The sequence below is a fragment of the Wyeomyia smithii genome, chromosome 3 (assembly GCF_029784165.1).
Source record: "Wyeomyia smithii strain HCP4-BCI-WySm-NY-G18 chromosome 3, ASM2978416v1, whole genome shotgun sequence".
Lineage (NCBI taxonomy): Eukaryota > Metazoa > Arthropoda > Insecta > Diptera > Culicidae > Wyeomyia > Wyeomyia smithii.
The window spans coordinates 172,872,621-172,894,318 of record NC_073696.1 but is presented as its reverse complement, the minus strand read 5'-3'; the positions used below and the strand labels follow the sequence as shown (position 1 = coordinate 172,894,318).

Below are 21,698 nucleotides of genomic sequence, written 5' to 3'. Positions count from 1 at the left end.
AAATAATGAGCGCACGCTGCTTTATTTTAACTCTAATTTGATTAGGATCTACTCAGTTTGGTATTCTTATGCAAAATGTCAAAAAGTGAGTTATCGGGTACTGGATAATTGAGTAACATTTACTCAAATTTTCATAATTACCATGTTTACTCAGTTTTGAGTTATTATCCATGATGTTTACTCACCCCTGAGTATATGTATATGTCAAAAGTTTTCAACAGCGATATTATCTGTTTCCGAAGAACAATTGGTGTCGCTTTTTATTCGTTTGCTAGCAGTAAGTATTTGATCTTTCATCAAATCAATAATTTCCTAATCAATTACATTACAAACAACATGTAACAATATTCCATAACAATTTCAGCCCAACATTATTATTGCAGAGGATTTGAAAACATAAAAAACATCTCTTCAAAATGAACAACCGCATGTTGTGTGTCCTGCGATGCCGTTTCAAGTCGGGCTTTTATTCGTGATAATGAACGGAAACATTTGTATCGATGTACAGTGCCCAATACATGCAATCGATACAATTTAAATCCTTCGCAGTGTTTGGTGACGGATGATGATACTGTACAAAAACATGAGCCACAGTTCACGGGCAACTGTGAACCGGTTGGTTGCCGCATTATATAAAGACACGTGAATGATTTAAAACTTTTATAATGTTTCGATGAAAAATAAATCTATGATTTTGATTGTTCTGAATTTATTTTATTTATTGAGTAAGATTTACAAAAACCAGAAATCATCAAGTTTCCAAATTTAGGCAAACTGGGTAACTTGTACTCATTTTCGTTAATTCCTGGTTTGCATAAACAGAGTAGATTCTAATCAGTTTTTGACGTATGACGCCCTTACTCAGAAGTGAGTAACCGTAAAAGTACTCAAATTAGGGTACCTCCACTTTTTTTCTAAAATGGGTCATATCTAACTCACGTTAGAGTAACAAATAATGAGCGTGTATATTCCAATAAAAACTATATGGGTCGACATGATAGAATGATTGACATTCATATTTATGTAAAGAGGGTAAAGGGCATTCGAGATGAGCGTGCGATTTATATTCAGTGTAGTAAAATTATCGATACTTTTTCGACAACTGAAACTTCTTTTGTAATTTAAAATAGTTCTGATTTTGCGTTAACCAATATCAACATTTGTTTTGTTTTCATAATTGTGATGTCAGCTATGAAAGTGCCGAAATATCGTTTCCGTGTTTGAGCTAATCGAGTTTGTTAAAGAAAACGTTAGGCATCAAATTTTAATATATGATAAAACTTAACTTTTTAGGGTTTTCCATTTTGGTATAGTCCCAAAATCCGCCAGCAGAAATTCTTTAAAGAGAAATTTCGCCCTGAAGACCTAAATATACTTGAACAATGGATTGTGTTAAGGCACTACACCTCGGCAGTAGTTTGAAAGATTTGGAAGAACTGTATAAATTGAATAAAAGTATTAGCGGAAAAAAAGTTTTACAACTGTGTTCAGGTGCAGCTAAGCTTAAGGAGCAAGCGGACCGATATTATATACAACGAGACGAAGAACAAGCATATGTGTACTACATGAAATTTTTAAACCTTTTGGAAACAATAAAAAAGCATAAAGAATATCCAGAGAAGAAAACCCAAATTTCGAGCATTGTTTGTACTAATTCGCACATTAACCAGATATTCGATAAACTGGAAAAACTTAAGAACAGCTTGTCAAGAAGATATGCAAATGTCAATGCTGGAAGGGAACGAGAAGTTAATAAGGCTCGTGACCGGCATGACAGCATTTCAACCATAATATCGTTTAAACATTCAATTGATGCTAAAGAACTGTGTCAAATGATTATTGATAATAACATTAGCATGCTTATCATGGATTGCCGCTCGGACAAGGATTTCGAATCGTCTCGAATCAAGTACGATCATGTTGTAAATGTGCCAGATCAGCTCCTAGTGGCTGGAATGACTGCAGGAAAAATCCATGAGAAACTTCCCGAACGATCAAAGCCTTTGTGGCAATCTCGTAGGGTTAAGGAGCAAATAGTTTTAATGGATTTCAATACCATTGGTGTTGCAGCCAAGGATTCGCCACTGTGGGTGCTGAATGATATCTTAAATAACGTAGCTCATAATGAATTGCTTAACGGAACAATTTGACATATCAATTAATTTCAGTGGGACCAGGATGTTAACTATATGAAACCCCTGATAAAACTAGAAGGAGGCTACAAAACATTCCAGTTGCATTATCCGATGCATTGCATGAATCCTAGCTATCTACCACCTTTTAATGAAGTTAGTGATGCTACCCGTATCGGTAAGTTTATGTATGAGTTTATATTCTTACCAATAATCCGTAGAAATTTGAGCCCACGGACACATTAGTCAATAAGTAAGAAACTCTGGCGTGTAATGATTGCTAAAGTAATAATGTTATGGAAGAACTAGGTTTTTATGAAATTAACATTCGTTTTGTTCTCCGGGTTCGAATCACCGTAACTTTAATCTTTTCGGGTTTCAATTGATTTTTTTCGGTGAGATTTATTAAAACAAAACAACTAAATAGTTTACGTTTCAGCTTACTAATTTTTCAGCCATCCTCAGAAAAACTATTTTTTCGTGTGCATCACCGTGTGGAAGTTAGAGGGATCCACACGGTGATGCACACGAAAAAATAGTTTTTCTGAGGATGGCTGAAAAATTAGTAAGCTGAAACGTAAACTATTTAGTTGTTTTGTTTTAATAAATCTCACCGAAAAAAATCAATTGAAACCCGAAAAGAGGAAATTAACATTCAAAAAATTTAAACAATCGACAAGCCGATCAATGATAGAATTATACTTAAGAAATCGGTTTTGGTTTTTACAAAGATAGGTACCTATAAATAATAACAAATATGGTTTTTATTAGCCTCTTCTATTCAAACTTATCATATTGCCTGTGATTGTTTAATACTTATTACTTTTGTAACTGTTATTATTGAGAAGAATGGATTAGTGAAATACGATTATTATGTTGTTGATCTACACCTACACATTGTTATGGTACGGTACTTGCGCTTCCGTCTCTTTGCAAACCTTGCTGATTGTTGTACCTATTGTAGAAATAATTTTATTTTTTTTCATCATTTTTTATTTTATAAAATCACAGGAGGGTTGTGTGCAAAGCCACGACCGCAAGATGAAGTAGAATACTTTTACAAGAGAGATAACCCGGCTGCTTGCGTGTCAGTCATTTTTCCTAGTAAATAAATGTTGACCGCTCATTGGCAGTATTCTGTGCAAATGAAGTTTAAGTACTACTCAATTTCAGTTTGCACATATAAATACGACCTCACTGAACAGGAAAAGTACAAACTTTTTGCGGCGCAAACAAGTTTCAACAGTCAGAGTATATCGTCAGTTGAATTCAATACTGGCACAACTCAAAATTCAGAGTTTCGAAAAAAACGCGTTTGAAAATTTGCGTCAAAAATTTCTTTTTTCATTTTCGTGAAAAATCCCACTATAAAACTTCCCATTTTAATTGAACTTGTTTGGGTATATCATGTGCATGTAATGAGCAAGTTATAAGAACTGTAACCTCATTTTTCGGTCTTTTTAGGGGTATTTTAGATTTGTGCAATAAAGGAACATCTACTTATATATCTGGAAATATTGTGAATTTTGAAACAAGTCTTTGTGAGATGAAACTTTATAGTACCGTCATCCGGGGTGAGATTGTGCCAAAAAATGATGCTTTTTTGATCTTAAGCTTCTAACGCACACATTTAAACAAAGAATTCGATCCAAAATACACCAATGCATCCTAGAATGTTTTGTTATCAACTACAACAAATATGGTTGAGTTACAATAAACTATAATTTTGCTAAAAATACATGAACTTTGGCTCAATCTCACCCCTTCTATGGGGTGAGATTGTGCCAAAAACAAAAAGTTGAATTTAATACCTGTTAAATGAACAGTAGTGTGTCTACGAATAATCCACATGACTAACATGATAAAACAGTAAGTATAGGGACGACCATAAACAACGTGGACTATTAAGGGGCTTTAGGGGGTTGATCAGAAACTATGCACCATATGAATTATATAAAAATGTATGGCTAGATCAAATTGATGCATAGAGTAATTAGTTGTGAGAACGTGGCTTATAGACAGTCTCTATACACATAGTGGCGTCTCCAGGTAGCCTAAAAAGGGGAAACGTTAGGACATGAAGTTTGAGAAGACTTTTCGTTTTAATTATTATGTGTCATTGACAACTGTATATTCCATTGGAGATCTTAATACCTCTGGAAACGTACCCACAACCCTCCTTCTTTTCTTAAAAGTCATCTGTTTATATAGAATTGGTGTACAAAATTTTGCTACATTCCATAAGTAATATCAATAATTGAAAATTTCTATATAACAATTGAGAACAGTAAGCTTCTCAAGCTTTTAGTCATTATTTCAAAGAATACCATAGCTAGACAACAAACCTTATGCTGTGGGGACAAAAAACATACCCTATGTAAACAATGCAAGTGTTTTGATGTATACTGATATAATTTTGTCGTGAATGTGAATTCCGCACACTGTGCCGTTCAATATAGCTTGGCACAATCTCACCCCAAAAGGGCTCGAAGAGTGTACAGTTTGGAAAACATTATTTTCTGAGCCGGCACAGGTTCAATGCATAATATTTCCTCAACACATTGGAGACGACATCCTAACGTACCAACTGAGCAGTAAGTTCTTGTGATTTTTTGATCGGGTTGGTTTTCCTGGGACATTTTTGGATAACGTTATTTGCGCATGTTTTTCACCCTGTACTTTGAAACATTCTTTAAGCGAAACAGTTCACTGATATTATCTATATTCCATTTTAAGTTGTGAATAAATATGTCATGTTTCATAAAGTATTGAATTTAAGGTATTAGGTTTTGTAAATCTCAAGTAATTTAACATACAAACATTTCCCGTTTTGGCTCAATCTCACCCCCGTGGCTTAATCTCACCCCGGCAGACAGTATTTGGCATCGTTTGCCATCAATAACTCAAAACTGCAAAATTTTGAGTTGTGCCAGTATTGAATTCAACTGGCGATATGTACATGTGATTTCAAATTAAGATAGTTAACTTTTGGTTAAAGCTCAGAGCAAGAAAATATTAAATCTTCAATTCATTTGTTTCGTTGTCCTAAAAAGGACAGTTAGTTGTTTAATTTAAAATCAGATATGACGCTGATTGCATCTCTGTGTTACGCCGATAGCCGATTAACCTACGGCCGGGCGAATCGGTTCGCGCCGCTTTTCGCGTTTAGCCTGGCAGAGGCTCAATGCGCACGGCCAACACAATAGAAAGGTGTTTTCACATTGTCTACGCTGCTATTGTCTGTTATTGCTGAGTGCTGATATCTGCTGCTACTGCTGTCAACGTTGTGGACGGTCCATCCAGCTCACCTTCCGACTAATGAATGTAGCTAGTTTTCTCAGAAACACTCTTTTATAGCCGAAGGGCGCTACGAAATAGGCCACGCCTTTCTGTTCAGTTTTACCATTTCCTAATGTTCTTTAAAGGAATTATTCCACAATTCGCATTTGATTTTAGTATCCAGCGAATAAACACCGACAGTGCTCTCACACACGCAACGGTTTTAACCCGTATCTTATTGCGGTTTGTAACATCAAGCGATTTCGTTTGCTCGCTGTTGCGTGTTGCATCATGTTGCAACTTGGCAGCTGGGAGACGACGAAATTCTGTTAATGCTGATTGATTGCATCGACTTCATATTAGCTCTGCATAGTCGAACTAACTGTCTTTGTGAATCCGGTCTAACAGGGCAGTTTGCTATTCAAAGTCGGTTATGCTGATCGCAGCCTTTGCGCTGCCCCTACAGTGGGGGGTTTACTAAATAAAGTAAAAATTAGACAACTACAACAGAATTTGATTGCATCCCGCACAGAATGTCTGCTTGTGTTGACGCCAGAAAATTATTAACCTTCAATTATTTGTTTATTTGCCTTGAAAAAGGCATTTTGCGGTTCAAAATGGGTTGCTGATCACAACCTTTGAGCTGCCCTAACAGTGGAGGAATTAAGATACACGGACAACATGCACTGTGGAAGCTATTTCACATTCAGTAAATAAGACGGGTGCGACAAATTTAAATTGCTAGGATCCAACACAAAATCTTGCTTGCGTTGTCAAAAATTATTAACTTTCAATGACCTTGTTTATTTGCCTTGAAAAAGGCATTTTGATTTCCAAAATTGGATTTCCTGATGGCAATCTTCATGCTGCCCCAACACGGGGGGAATAATATAAGTCTGGCGACACACGCTGAGAAGAACCGCGCTGCTCCTGAGACGTATTGGCCAACCACAGGGCTAGTGCTGCTGCTAAGGAAGGACGACTGCTGTTGTCGCTGTCTAGAACTATTATGAGCGGCTTCGGCTGAAACAGGCTCTTATATAGGCCAAATAGTATGTTTTCACTTGCAAGGTATATGATTCTGTCGACCGTGCTTGGGAAGCAATCATATAACGACCAATCAGAGGTCGAATTTTTCGTTTTGACAAGGCTTGACCATTTTCAATAGTACAATAGTGTGAATAATAAAATTGCAATTATCTTATATTGGGAAGAATCTTAGAAGATTTTCCAATCTATTGCTGCAAGAACGAAGGAAATCCATCGAATACTAACCGATTTATTAGCATTTGAAATTGGACATATTTTTCACTTTTTTCGGTTTTAGATTTTCATTTCACATCCCTATGTAGCCGAACTTCCTGAGAGAAGTATTCTACTTCAAAATTTATCACTAAGCCATTAAAAAAGAAATTCATTTTACCATATACTTGCAGAGGACATTGAATATCCCAATATAAGCGACATTAGGATGAAGGATGACAGCTTTGGGTCCCAACCTGATCGTCCGCATATCGATCGAAATAGCAAAGCAGCTGCTTTGCATACCTACGAAGCGAAAAAAAAGCCTATTGAAGAAATTTTGGACGAGCGGGAAAAACTTTTAAATAAATCAGCTCAAAACGATCTGGCATTGGAAACAACTATGAAGGAGTTTGAGCAAATTTCCGCTGAGACGAAAAAAGCGATCGATGGCGAAGAAAAGCTCCGGTTGGTCGATCAGTTCACTGAAGTCTATCATCGGTTGTTGCAGATGGAAAATATGAAGAAAGATTACGTACGTGTACTAGAATAAATTATACTTCGTTATAATTGGTTTCGATTTTTTGTGCACCGGCAGATTTCTGAAAATGCTAGCTTGGGAGAACAAGTTCAGCAGCTCAATGAAAACGATGAAAGTCTACAAGAATGGGGCGAGCGTATTACTGTTGATGAAGCTGCTGAATTGGAAGAAGAAGCTAATCGCAAAAGGTATGTTTTAGAATGTATTAGCGGCCTAAAAAGCAGTTTTTCAATGTTAAAACTTAACTACAAACGACAGCGAAGGGTATTACACTAAAAGTTTGTTAGGGTGACGTAACGTAGAGGTAGTGAGAATCACATCTTAACAGTGAACCCTATGCTTGCTGTACAAAAGATTGTACGAAAAGATCAAGCTAAAACATGTTTTTAATATTCACTTTTCTGCACATAACGCAACAAGTGCTCCGCAGACCTCGAACTGGGAATCTGGTGTTTATAAATATATAAAAATGATATACAATAACACTTGTAAATATGAATAGTTAATTAGGAATTCTCTTTCAACTTAAATGCTAGAACTTCTACTGGGAAGTTTAAATTTCGAAACTGTAATGTTGTAATGTAGCAATCTGGTATTTGCCTCTTAATCACGTCAACTTGAACTCTCCATAAAGAGAGTTTTAGTGCAAAACCCACAGCTGTTTTTTTTTTCTTTTTTGTCATTTCAAACTTAAAATATAACCGGCTTTCACTTTTGATGTTAGAATTAAAGAAACACGCGATGAACTAGAACGTGCTCGGATGGACGCTCTTGCAAAGGAACGCACAGAGAGGTTGAAGATTGCTTATGAACACAAGCGTCATTTAAGAGAGATACCTGATGATGAAGAAATACCGCAACGAAAAATTCCGCAGATAGATCGTTCAGCAAAGCCCATAACTGTGCAGCGCGATTTCGCTCCAGTAATAGGCAATGTGGTAAGTCCATTTTATTTTTTATTTTTTCTCCTGTTTTATTATATGTAGGCTGATCAGATTTTCTCGGGATGAAAACGGGACACATGACAAAATTGATTTTCGAAAATTTTCACCAACCAAAGCATACAAACAATTCGTCCCCTTAATGCTAGAACTAGATAACTCGAAAATTGACGTTTCGAGAAAAACGAGTTTGAAAATTTTACCTATTCCGGTGATGAAGATTCAAATGCAATTATTAAAGGTTCAGATTTTATGAAATGCATCCATATCGTTTCAGGCCCGTTATAGCAACGAAAAAATCAACAAAATACCGAGTTATTTAGGCTTATTACAAAATACGCTTGTTTTTCGCTGAGATATCTAGTTTTTTGATTGATGAATAACTTTATTTCTTGTAATCGTTTTTCAACGAGTTTTGGATATATTATAGAGCTCGACGCGATAAATACGATGGCATACTTATACTTAACTCAAAATCGACAAATTTCGAGTTATCTAGTTCTAGCATTAAGGGGACGAATTATTCATTGCTTTGATGAACTTGCCCGATACTAAAGAGTGTGATTTTTTGCAAAGAAATTCCTAAAATTCGTCACATGATAATTGAGATTTTGACTAACAAATCAACTTTCAGTCGCGGCTTTTTCATCAATTCACGATAGGTGATGTCCTTCCAGTGGTGCGATACTGTCAGGAAAGCACAAAACGTACTCAAGTCAGTAGTATTAGAAAATCCTGGCTGCGTGGAAACTTACTTTCCATTTAGGGAAATTTCAATGCAAAGCTATATTTAAGGTTTTTTCAAGGAGTATCCGAAACCGGCACAAAATGGCAAATAGACGGGACGGTTAAAAACAGTCGAAAAACGGTATTGCCATGTTCAGAACGGTACGTCTGGTCAGCCTAATTATATGTATTCTGCCGTGAGATGACATTGTGACGAAGATCCATTTGATCAGTTTTTCAATACGAGTCAAATGAAAGAATAACTTGTAAAAACCAAATATGCAGTAGGTACCAAATATGCAGTACAATCTATTACAGTAAAGTCTGTTTTACACGGTTTTTTACGACGATTTTCCAAATAACGCGATTTGTTTTTACGTCGTTTTCTCAAATAACGCGGTTTTTTTACACGGTTTTTTGCACGATTTTTCGTCTTCGCGTGAAACAGTTACAGTAAGTAACAGTAACGGTAACAGACTATAGCAGGGTGTTTTTTACACAGTTTCATTTCTACACGTTTATTTTTTACACGATTTCTTACGACGTTTTTCCAAATAATGCGGTTTTTAAGACGTTTTCCCAAATAACGCGGTTTTTATTACACGATTGGTTTTTTGCATGGTACGTAGCCTTGGTGCTACATTCCGTATCGGAACTCGACCTTCTGTTTATTGTACACAGACTTCGCAGCCATTTGTTAGTGTACAGGACACAATTGCGGGGCTAGCGTTACGATCCTACTGACACTAACAGTCTCTTCCAAGTCGAGACTCGAACCTACGACGAATGGCTTGTTAAGCCGTTGTGTAAAAAGAACTTTATGTAGGGTAGGGAACATATTCTAAGTAGCTTTAGGAACCGCCCGTGTATACAGACGAAATACTCGAGATGTGTTGGGTGAAACTCAAACAGTAGTGTATCAATCTGTTCTCTATCGTTTTCTCTGTTAGAGTTTGTTTTCAGATTGTAAAACTAAGTTAACAAACTTTAACAATAATCAATAAAAGTTACCAATCGAGGGACACTATTCCAATCACCCCGAACCTATTTTAAGCAGTTTCCATCTGTTTTGCAGGCGTTTTATTTTCAGCACCCGAAGTGGCTCCTGAATGGCTGCAATATAGGTCGGTTTGTTTCAAATGCAATTGTTCACAGATTTCTTTGTGATTAACGGTATTTCTTATATTCATAAGACAGCTAGACAATCAAAGTTTTCGTTTCCATTATTGAAATTGTCGATATTTATCAAATTGCAGGAGTTTAAGGCCTGTTTTCTTCGACTGATTAAAATAGGCGCTATTATTATTATTTATTGTTTCGTCTTCGATTGAATCGTACAGACTACACTACCTTATCTTAATTTTATATTTAAAAACATTTTTGGAAATGCGTCGTAGTGATCGCCAACGTCGTCAAAGGCCCTAAGGCAGGCGTTAAGTGGATTGTTGTGGCCGTACGTAGTTCTATATGCGGGAGTAGCAAGGTGGGGAGATCTTCTCAATCGTCGGAACGGAACGTAGAAAGGGATTTCCAAAAGTAATTGCGGGCAGTCGATGTTCCCGTCGAGATTGTCGAACATAAACATTATCTGTAACCTTTGTCGTCTTGTTCCTAGTGTTTCCAAGTTGATTAGTGCACAGCGAGCTGTATATTCTGAAAGATGAGACCCGTCATGGTAATTTGCGTAGTGCAGCCTTATAAACAGCCTCTGTATTCGTTCAATTTCAACAACGAGCGATGTATGAAACGGAGCCCAAATAGAAGCAGCGTATTCTAGAAGACTACAACCAAGGGTGCAGTACATTGTCTTCAAACATAGATATCCGTAAAATGCCAAGCGTGTCACCGGATAAATCCAAGAACAGCATATGTCTTTGATGAAATTAGTGTTACGTGTTACGTGATTGTTGAATCTCAGTTTGGAATCTTGTGTCCCTCCTAGATCCGTGATGGAAGAGACACGTTACAACGCGGTTGATTTCAGGGTGTACTGGTGATTGACTGTGGTACAGTGCCGAGTGAATCGAATTATTTTGAATTTCCTGTCATTGATGCTCATTCCATTTTCTTCACACCATTGAAGTAGAATATCTGTATCGTATTGGAGAGCCAAAAAAACGTGAAGTGATAATCCTGTAATCCTGATAAACAGCTGCTTGAAAGATGATATACGAGAACACAAGTCGTTCACGAACAATACGAAAATCAGCGGCCCCAGGACGCTGCCTTGTGGAACACCTGACGTGATTGGAAAGGATTTGGAATAAGTTGACTGTATCTTCACTAAAGCGCATCGATTGGTTTAATAAGAACGGATCCAATTGACCAGCCAATCAGGAAGACTTAACACTCTTAGTTTGTCGCAGGCACGAAGGTGTGGTACTGTGTCAAACACTTTCGCAAAATCAATGTAGATGGAGTCAATTTGATTGCGTAGTTCAATCTCTCGGAACAACGTATTTGTGTAGCACATCAAGTTCGTGGTTGTAGAGCGACACTGGACAAATCCGTGTTGGAACTCCGATATCGAGGGTCGAACAGCATCATACAGTGCTCCATGAACCAGCGTTTCGAAGGTCTTACTGATAGAGCATAGAGGTGAAATCGCTCGGTGATTCTCGACATTAATACGATTAACGGACTTATAATAGATGCAGTTTTCCAAAGGCTAGGAGAAGACTTCTCCAACAAAAACGATTGAATATGCAGGAAATCGGAAGCGAAAGTGAGCGCGCGCAGTATTTCAAGAAGAGCGGAGAGATGCCATCTGGTCCAGGGCTCTCAGTAGCATCGAGATTGGCTAATGCCTTTTCAACGTCGTCTGGTGTGAAGCTCAGCGGAAGAAAATTCACGTCATGTTCCGCGTTACCATTAACTTTCTGTGCTACAGGAAGTGCGGTGCTTGCGTTATGAACGGACTGGAAAAACTTAGCGAACAGATTTGTCACCTCGCTGGGAGAGTTTGCCGTTGTACCATCTAGAGAAACCGTAGCAGGAATGCGGTTGCATGTTCTCTGTGAACGCAGGAATTTCCAGAACAACGAAGGGTTCTGTGTGTTCTCTCAACATAATATTTGAAGCTGGTTGCAAGTAGCTGTACCGATTTTCGATTGAAGTATTGCTTACGGGCCTTGCGGAGTTTATTGCGTAGAGTACGAAGTTCAATGTTCCACCAAAGCTTCCACTCAGTGCCATTGGAGGCAGATCGACGGAGAGGGACATGGTTGCGAAAGATTTCATTGAGTTTTTCGTAGAAACATCCACTGAGTCACCTTTCATGAGCCGGTTTCAGTCTACTCTGCTGACAAGGTCGTCCAAGAGAATAAAATCACAGTTCTTAAAGTGTAAAATAGCAGGGGAATGTTGACAGTCGGATATGCGAGATTCGACGTCGAATTCTAGAATGATTGGTCTATGGTAAACATCGATATTGAGTAAGGGAACGGCTGGTTCTATGAGATCGACAATGTCATAATACGATGTGAAGGCCAGATAGAGCAGCCTACCGTTTGCGTTCACATATGAATTGACTTGACTCAAGTCATTTGCTTCCACGAGAGTTTCCTCTTGCTCGGTTGATGCATTCGAAGGTTGATATCCGTTGATATCCTCGTCTCAGTTCCATTGTAAATCGGGTAAATTGTAATCGGCTAGGGTCAAGATGATGTCATCGTTCGTAGATATCTCAACGATGTTCCGTACAGCTGTGGTATGCAACTTGTACACCTCTGGACTAGACGTGGGCCACAGAACAGATATGCAACTTCGAACAAAACTCTGCAGCAAATCGGTGCTCAAGCTTTCGCATTCATTTTTTGCTGTTCCACCCTACATTGATTTTACAGTGCATCGCTCGTACAGTTCGCTCCAATAGATTAAAAATGCACCAAAAAACTATTTTTTTTGCTTCAATGGTCAGGCAAAAAGGTGAGCTTTAATGGTTGAATCTATCAAAACCAAGTTAAGACAGGACTGCATTCAAGAGATCTTTGAAGTAACAATTTACAATCAACGTCAATAAAACAAATTAAACTAAAAATCTTGCAACTATTTAAACATTGTTTAACAAATTTCTTGGATCGTACACCTCGCGACTGGTGAAACTATTTTAACCTGTTAGTTGATTTACTTGAATATTTTCGTTGGACTTGGAGACCGAATTTCTCGACAAACGACAATTTTTATTTCTCGAACCGTTTTTTATACCTAACATTTCAAGTAATGCATATCAGACGCGCTATACACAGCACTGCATATGACATTAGGTACAATGTAAAATAATGATTGTCGTTAGTCAAGATACTCAGCGAAGCGTTACTTTGCGTGTGTAAAACATGTAAAATTGCGTTACGTGGGGATGTGTGGGTATTGAAAATTGCCAAATTCCACGTTATGTAATATTTGAATGGTTTCTATGAATGATATAGGCGTAATAAAATTTCGAGTGTAAGTAAAATGCGTCATCTCCACCGCTAGATGTCGATACTTAAAATAAAGAGATTTTGTCTCGTTTCTGGTTCTTCAGTTGAACATATGTGCGTAGGCCGAATATAGATTCCAGATATGAACATAAGGCGACCCTCCAGCTTAATCTGGACAACAACCTGCTCAAGCAAATCACAATCATGCAACGGATTCAGGGTACTGTGGTGTTGTAATTTGACTGCTATGAGTGTACCACCTCCACTGGATAGATGACTTGGCGCCTCATTGCGGTCACATCGAAAGATTTGGTAGTCCTGGGAGAGCTTGCAGTCCGGTATATCCGGCTGAAGCCATTTTTTAGTCGAAACCAGCGCGTCGTAGTCGCAACTGAAGTGACGTAATCGAAGGTCGTGTGTTTTTGTACGAAGGCCTCTGACGTTCTGGTAGTCCCTCTCCTAGGTTGAGGGGCTTGACGGTTTTGCAATTAGTAATATCTGGTTTAAACTCGCGAACTAACATACTCTTTTCGTTTATGTATTATACAAGATAGATCCAGTCTAATGGGGCCAGATGCTAGTTGCAAAACACCTCAAACGTTCTTTGAAAAGACTTGGATGGGCTTTTCGGTTGTAATCAAAATAAGGAAGCAATAAAACTTAACCTAATGACATACTGCATGACCATTGTAAAATGATTTTAAATGTCTATAAGGCTCATTAGATTCTTTCATTACAACGGTCGTAATAAGACGAAGTTGAATGTTAATGACAATGATTGGTTGGAATGTTTGAGTTATTTAACACTTTGATGAAAGGTCAGATTGATTGATATCGTCTTTTACGGATTAAGCAGTTTTAATTGACTATTATGACAACTAAAATATTCTTTCTACTGAGGTGTCTAGAGGGCTCAGTAAAGGAATTTGGTATAGTAATCAAAAAATTGCGTTTCCAACTTTCTTAAAGCCAACGCTCAACCAGTAGTTAGATATATGCGCGGTCAGACTTATTTACATTAATTGTTCAAATCAAATTATTAATCCAAATTTCTTTTTTTTTCAAATGCGAGAAAAATCAAGAATTAGAACAAACGAAGAATCAAGCAATTACCCTGAGGAATACTATCAAATAAAGGTCAATGAAAAAATTATTGAAGGTAACAACATAAAACAGGGTAAGTCAAAGACTGAAACACAGCAGGTATGTAAAAAAGCAAATGAGGTTATTATTGTTACTACTATTTATCAAATGTTTCATCTGACAAGAGTTAATGAATAAAAATATATAGGCTGAGAGGGGCTACCTTGGGAGGCCCTGGACGCAGACCAAATATTACATAGCTACAATATATTACAAATGGACGAAATTACATAATCTATTCTATTTTTTTCTTTTCATGCAACTTTCGGTAACTACTATCACTGTTCCCTGCGATTATCCCCTATATTTAACCTTGTCTTACTATACGGCATTCCAATGCAGAATTTATTTGACCTCTCGGGTTACTATGCTATGGTGCCAAATCTAAATCTCTCCTCTGGTACAGCATGGAAAGTGTTTAAACACTGGAGACTTAGCCCTGCGGCCCCTTCCCATAATGAAAATGAAAATGAAAGGCCTCTGACGTTCTGGAAGTACACAGTGAAGACTAAATCAGAAGAAAGTCCCGCTTTACTGCTATCCCCCCGTACCTTTATAGCCTTTATTTATGGGTTGATGTCTTCCACAATGCATTGGTTCGTCCCGGGGAACCGTTAATTGATGTCCGAAAAGGCTCAACTAGAGATGAGTTTGCAGCGGTGCAAATTGGACTTGACAATGTTTCGTGAATATCGTCTAACGGGCAGTGCTTGATGCTGGAAACGGAGGGCAAATCAGAGCTCAAGGGCATGCTGGAATAATGGTACTTGCCTGAAATGGCACGACGGAAGACGCCCTCCCCGATCCGGGCCGGGGCCGGGACGGCAGTGTTGACGCTGGCTGCAGGGCACGACTGCGTTAGGTGGGTTGAGGTCCTCCGTAGTGCATTGGTTCGTGCATCCCGGACAATGCGATGACGTGTTTGTGAAATGGGCTGATTCTCCCTCGTTAGTTGGCGTAGAATTTATAAGATGTTCTCTGGCGAAGAGTCTGCCTCAGGATAACGCGACAAAAAATGCGACGACTGGGGCGAAGGCGTGACATGGATACGAGGATTGGTGTTCGGTGTTTTTTTTTTTCATAGGTGGCGGGGAAATTTGCAAACAGACACCTGAGAAGAGAACTCAGGGTGTGGGGATGAGACTAGGGGAGAGATGCTGGGGTAGTTACACTCCCCCAGACACCTACTGATCCCTGTCCCGACCCACTAAAACCCCTCCAGTCTCCAGCCCTGGTCTTCCCGGAACGACGGTTAAGTATTACGTCGGGAAGTGGCTTTTGTGCGTGATGCACCCTCTTTACTCTTATAACCTCCTAGCTAACTACCTGGAGACTGGTAGTTTTTATTTATTTATTGTTTCGTCTTCGATTTAATCGTACAGACTACCCTACCTAATCTTAATTCTACTTTTAAAAACATTTTTAGAGATGCTGAAGTCGTAGTGATCGCCAACGTCGTTAAAGGCCCTTAGGCAAGCGTTTAGTGGATTGTTCTGGCCGTACGTAGTTCTGTGTGTGGGAGCAGCAAAAAGAGGAGATCTTCTCAGTTGTCGGGGCGGAACGTAGAGAGGGATTTCTAGGAGTAATTGCGGGCAGTCGATGTTTCCGTCGAGAATGTCGAAGATAAACATTATTTGTAACCTTTGTCGTCTTGTTCCTAGTGTTTCCAAGCTGATAAGTGCACAGCGTGCTGGGTATTCTGGAAGATGAAGTGGGTCTCGCCATGGTAAATTGCGTAGTGCGAACCTTATGAACAGCCTCTGTATTTGTTCAATTTTTATAACGAGCGATGTATGAAACGGAGCCCAAATAGGAGCAGCGTATTCTAGAAGACTACGAACAAGGGTGCAGTACAGTGTCTTCAGAGCATAGATATCCGTGAAATGCCAAGTGTATCGCCGGATAAATCCAGGAACAGCATATGCTTTTGAGGAAATTAGTGTTACGTGGTTGTTGAATCTCAGTCTGGAATCTAGCGTCACTCCTAGATCCGTGATAGAGGAGACACGTTCTAACGGGATTAGGGTGTACTGGTGATTGACTGTGGTACAGCGACGAGTGAATGTAATTATTTTGCATTTCTTGCCATTGATGCTCATTCCATTTTCTTCACACCATTGAAGGAGAATGTCTATATCGCGTTGGAGAGCCAAACAATCGAGAATGGAAGAGATAATCCTGTACATCTTCAGGTCATCTTCAGGTCATCTGCAAACAGCTGCTCGAAAGATGATATACGAGAACACAAGTCGTTCACGAACAATACGAAAATCAGTGGCCCCAGGACACTGCCTTGTGGAACACCTGACGTGATTGGAAAGGATTCGGAACAAGTTGATTGTATCTTCACGAAAGCGTGTCGATTAGTTAAGTAGGAACGGATCCAATCGACCAACCAATCAGGAAGACCTAACACTCTTAGTTTGTCGCAGGCACGAAGGTGTGGTACCGTGTCGAACGCTTTCGCAAAATTAATATAGATTGAGTCAATTTGATTGCGTAGTTCAATCTCTCGGAACAACGTATTTGTGTAGCACATCAGGTTCGTGGTTGTAGAGCGACGCTGCACAAATCCGTGTTGGAACTCCGATATCAAGGGTCAAACAGCATCATACAATGCTACATGCACCAGCGTTTCGAAGGTCTTACTGATACAGCATAGAAGTGAAATCCCTCGGTAATTCTCGACATAATTACGATTAGCGGACTTATGGATAGGTGTAATAGATGCAGTTTTCCAAAGGCTAGGAAAAGACTTCTCCGACAAAGAGCGGTTGAATATGCAGGAAATCGGGAGCGAAAGTGAGCGCGCGCAGTGTTTCAAGAAGAGCGGAGGGATACCATCTGGTCCAGGGCTCTCAGTAGCATCGAGATTGGCTAATGCCTTTTTAACGTCGTCTGGTGTGAAGCTCAGCGGAGGAAAATTCACGTCATGTTCAGCGTTATCATTGACCCTTTGTGCCACAGGAAGTGCGGTGCTTGCGTTATGAATGGACTGGAAAAACTTAGCAAACAGATTCGCCACCTCGATGGGAGAGTTTGCCCTTGTACCATCTAGAGAAACCGTAGCAGGAATGCGGTTGCATGTTCTCTGTGAACGCAGGAATTTCCAGAACATCGAAGGGTTTTGCTTGAGGTTGGACTGTGTTCTCTCGACATAATCTTTGAAGCTGGTTTCAAGTAGCGAGCTGTACCGACTTTCAATTGAACGAAGTGATCTTCGACTGTCCTCGGATTTGGAGATGAAGTATTGCTTACGGGCCTTGCGAAGTTTATTGCGTAGAGTACGAAGTTCAACGTTCCACCAAGGCTTCCACTCAGTGCCGTTGGAGGGAGATCGACGGAGCGGGACATGGTCGCGAAAGATTTCATTGAGTTTTTCGTAAAATCTATCAGTAATGACATCCACTGAGTCAACGTTCATGAGCCTGTTCCAGTCTACTCTGCTGAGAAGGTCGTTCAAGAGAATAAAATCACAGTTCTTAAAGTCCAAAACAGCAGGGGCATGCTGACAGTCGGGTATGCGAGATTCGACGTCGAATTTTAGAATGAATGGTCTATGGTGAACATCGATATTGAGTAAGGGAATGGCTGGTTTCATGAGATCGACAATGTCATAATCTGATGTGAAGGCCAGATCGAGCAGCCTACCGTTTGCGTTCACATATGAATTAACCTGGCACAAACCATTTGCAAGCATTTCTTCCACGAGAGTTTCCTCTTGTTCGGTTGATGCATTCGAAGGTAGATATCCGTTGATATCCTCGTCTAAGTTCCAGTGTAAATCGGGTAGATTGTAATCGCCCAGGGTCAAGATGAGTTAGCTACCACTGGCGTGTTGGTGATTGACCCGCCACACACGTTGTAGCTCCAGGACAATCTGGGAGGCGGCCGCACAGGCCGCGTTCCAGATGTCCGGGTCGTCGCACATCCTCCGAACAAGATTGTCCGGAGTAGTGCCAGGCCCGCTCACAGCCATCATGTTGCTCCTCGCTCTTACGAAACGGGGGCATACGAAGAAGACATGCTCTGCAGTCTCCTCCTCTTTCACGCACTCGGGACACATGGGGGACCCCGCGTGCCCGAACCTGTGCAGATATTGCCTGAAGCAACCATGACCTGACAGGATCTGTTGCAGGTGGAAGTTCACCTCGCCATGTCACCTCCCGACCCAGCCGGATATCTCCGGTATAAGTCGGTGCGTCCATCTGCCTTTTGTGGAATTAGACCATTCCCTCTGCCAACGGAGCATCGAGAATGACCTTCTGGTGCCTCGTATGCCCCTTGTGTCACGGTGGTCGAAACACTCTCTGTCCTCCTTGATGGCGATGCTGATAGGCATCATGCCGGACAAGACACAGATTGCATCGTATGACACCGTACGATACGCACTCACAACTCTCAGGCACATGAGCCTGTAGGTACATGGGCGTAGCCAGAATTTCAATCAGGGGGGGGGGCAAGTTCTTCAAAATTTTAGAAGTAAAAAAATCGTATTTTGAAAAATAAAAATTAATAATAGTAGTTAGTGATCAACACGGATTCGCTCGGTACTTTTGCCGCTGCAATGTCCCTAGTGGATCAACTGAAAAACCTGTGCAATTCCACGCAACATAGGGCAAGCATTTCAATCAATTGTTTTTGATCTGGCTGATACTTTAAACTGCCTGTAATTCAAAAATTGGCTAAAATGTCATTTTTACCAAAAAAGAGAAAACAGTTTTTCGTGATGGTAAACACCCTAAACAAGGTCCCTATGGAAGCCGATTGTCGAAAGATGCATTCGGGAAGGCAAATGTGAAACTAATATCCAAAATAATTGAGATATTGGCTAATATCCAATATATTTTAACCTGTGGCTTGTACACGAACCAGTGTGTTATTACTGTGCTTTGTTTCGTCTAACTTTCGAAAGTGTGTGGTAGCCTGGTGGTTACTGGCGTCAGATAACCGATCCTTGCTTCAAATTTTGTTTTTTTTTACGAAGACTATTCGATGCAACAAGAATTTATTTGCAAAACTCAATTATCAAAAAATGTGACTGTTTCCTTCTGTCATAAATATTTACATTTTCAAAAATGCTATTTAGCTCTTTGATTACAAGTAATATTGAAGAGAAGAAGATTGGACTCTCAGCTTTTGAAAATTACAGCGTGGTGAAGCTGCTTTTTTCCTTGATTCAATAGCTCGAGCCTCACGTTTCCACAACGGTCTAATCAGTTGCACGAAACAATTGTCTCGTCGTCCTTCTCGTCCTCACTTGTGCTTCCGTACTGTTTTATTAACGTTTCTAACGTATGCGTTAAAAAAATGGGCTTTTTTCGGATAGTGGTAAAAAATAACTAGGACAGATAATTAAGTTTGATAAATTTCCTATGGAAGGTAATTATGTTAGCTTACTTGCAAAAAAATCTACGCTCTTGCGTGCGGCCTTCCGGCAGTTAACCGGAACATTCGCCATAGCGGACGAAAGCATGTGTGTAGGCGTGTTTTTTAATTCTTTTTTCGTTTTATTTATCAATTTCTCCTGTAATTTCGCGACAAAATTGTTGATGTAGATTTTACGCTTCGGGCTTGCCAGAAATCCTCGATGAGACGCATCTTGGGAACGTTGGACGGGCTCGCCAACTTGGGTACCACATCGATATTTAGCCGTTCCATCTCCTCAAACGATCGCCTCGAATAGTGAGCCGACTCTAGATCCGGCCAAATCACCGTGTCTTCGGCCTTATGGTATTTTTTGGTGAACGGCGCAACATCCGGCAGGTACTTCGTACTATAATGCCCTACCAGTCGTTGCCATCCAGGTTAAGACAGGTCTCGTCGTCCATCACCACCGCCACGTCGTGAATTGCCGGGAAAATCGATTTGACCATCTTATTCAGGCGCTGCCGCTGCGTCATTGCCTGCAGCTCCGAGACTAGTGATCGGGTATTGACCGTCCATGTTCGCCAAGCACTGTTTGATCGGTTGCACAGACCTCCAGGCCAAGCGCACGCAGCGATGTAGCCACTTTTACCTCGGTCTTCCTCTTCAGTATCCTTTGGAGTTTCTCGTCGCTCAGGGTCGTCGGCCGTCCGGAACCGGGCTTTCTTTCAATGCTCTGATTGGTGTCCAATAGTGCCAAGATGTTGTAGATGCCGTAACGGGCGTATCCGGTGTCCACGAACTGCCGCACGATGTCCGTTTTCGATGGGCGGGGTACCGTTATTTAAACACGCAAAATGATTTTTTTTCTGATGACTCATGGTTTAGTTTCGTCAGTGCGTGTAAAGATAAACTCATGAAAAATTGACAATTTCTGTCCATTTTTTAGCGCAAACGTTATTGAAGTTATGGAAAATAAAATTCTGCACCAATTTCAAAAATTAGGGGGGGGGGCAACGCCCCTCTCTTTTTTTTTTTTTAAAGGTGGCGGGGAAATCTGCAAACAGACACCTGAGAAGAGAACTCAGGGTGTGGGGATGAGACTAGGGGAGAGATGCTGGGGTAGTTACACTCGCCCAGACACCTACTGATCCCTGTCCCGACCCACTAAAACCCCTCCAGTCTCCTGCCCTGGTCTTCCCGGAACGACGGTTAAGTATTACGTCGGGGAGTGGCTTTTGTGCGTGATGCATCCTCTTTACTCTTATAACCTCCTAGCTAACTACCTGGAGACTGGTAATTAGCTACCACTGGCGTGTTGGTGGTTGACTCGCCACACACGTTGCAGCTCCAGAACAATCTGAGAGGCGGCCGCACAGACCGCGTTCCAGATGTCCGGGTCGTCGCACATCCTCCGGACTAGATTGTCCGGAGTAGTGCCAGGCCCGCTCACAGCCATCATGTTGCTCCTCGCTCTTGCGAAACGGGGGCATACGAAGAAGACATGCTCAGCAGTCTCCTCCTCCTCCACGCACTCGGGACACATGGGGGACACCGCGTGTCCGAACCTGTGCAGATATTGCCTAAAACAACCATGGCCTGACAGGATTTGTGTCAGGTGGAAGTTCACTTCACCATGTCGTCTCCCGACCCAGCCGGATATCTCCGGTATGAGTCGGTGCGTCCATCTGCCCTTTGTGGAGTTGGACCATTCCCGCTGCCAGCGGAGCATCGAGAATGACCTTCTGGTACCTCGTATGCCCCTTGTGTCACGTTGGTCGAAACACTCTCTGTCCTCCTTGATGGCGATGCTGATAGGCATCATGCCGGACAAGACACAGATTGCATCGTATGACACCGTACGGATACGCACTCGCAACTCTCAGACACATGAGCCTGTAGGTAC

General features: G+C 40.6%; 1 protein-coding gene across 2 annotated transcripts in view; it reads left to right on the top strand.

Moving 5' to 3' along the window:
* The first annotated feature begins 1,014 nt into the window (after nucleotides 1–1,014).
* Nucleotides 1,015–21,698, top strand: part of LOC129730176 (ubiquitin carboxyl-terminal hydrolase 15) — a 91,394-nt gene continuing 70,710 nt past the window's right edge. The window contains exons 1-6 of one of the 2 annotated variants that reach the window (XR_008728804.1): nucleotides 1,015–1,233; nucleotides 1,294–2,114; nucleotides 2,169–2,310; nucleotides 6,848–7,188; nucleotides 7,252–7,382; nucleotides 7,919–8,132. Coding sequence is in view for 1 of the 2 variants with exons in the window: in XM_055689297.1 (XP_055545272.1) it covers nucleotides 1,383–2,114; nucleotides 2,169–2,310; nucleotides 6,848–7,188; nucleotides 7,252–7,382; nucleotides 7,919–8,132 (1,560 nt within the window). In the remaining variant the exon portion in view is untranslated. The remainder of the gene's footprint in view (nucleotides 1,234–1,293; nucleotides 2,115–2,168; nucleotides 2,311–6,847; nucleotides 7,189–7,251; nucleotides 7,383–7,918; nucleotides 8,133–21,698) is intronic. The other variant, XM_055689297.1, reaches the window with a different exon arrangement.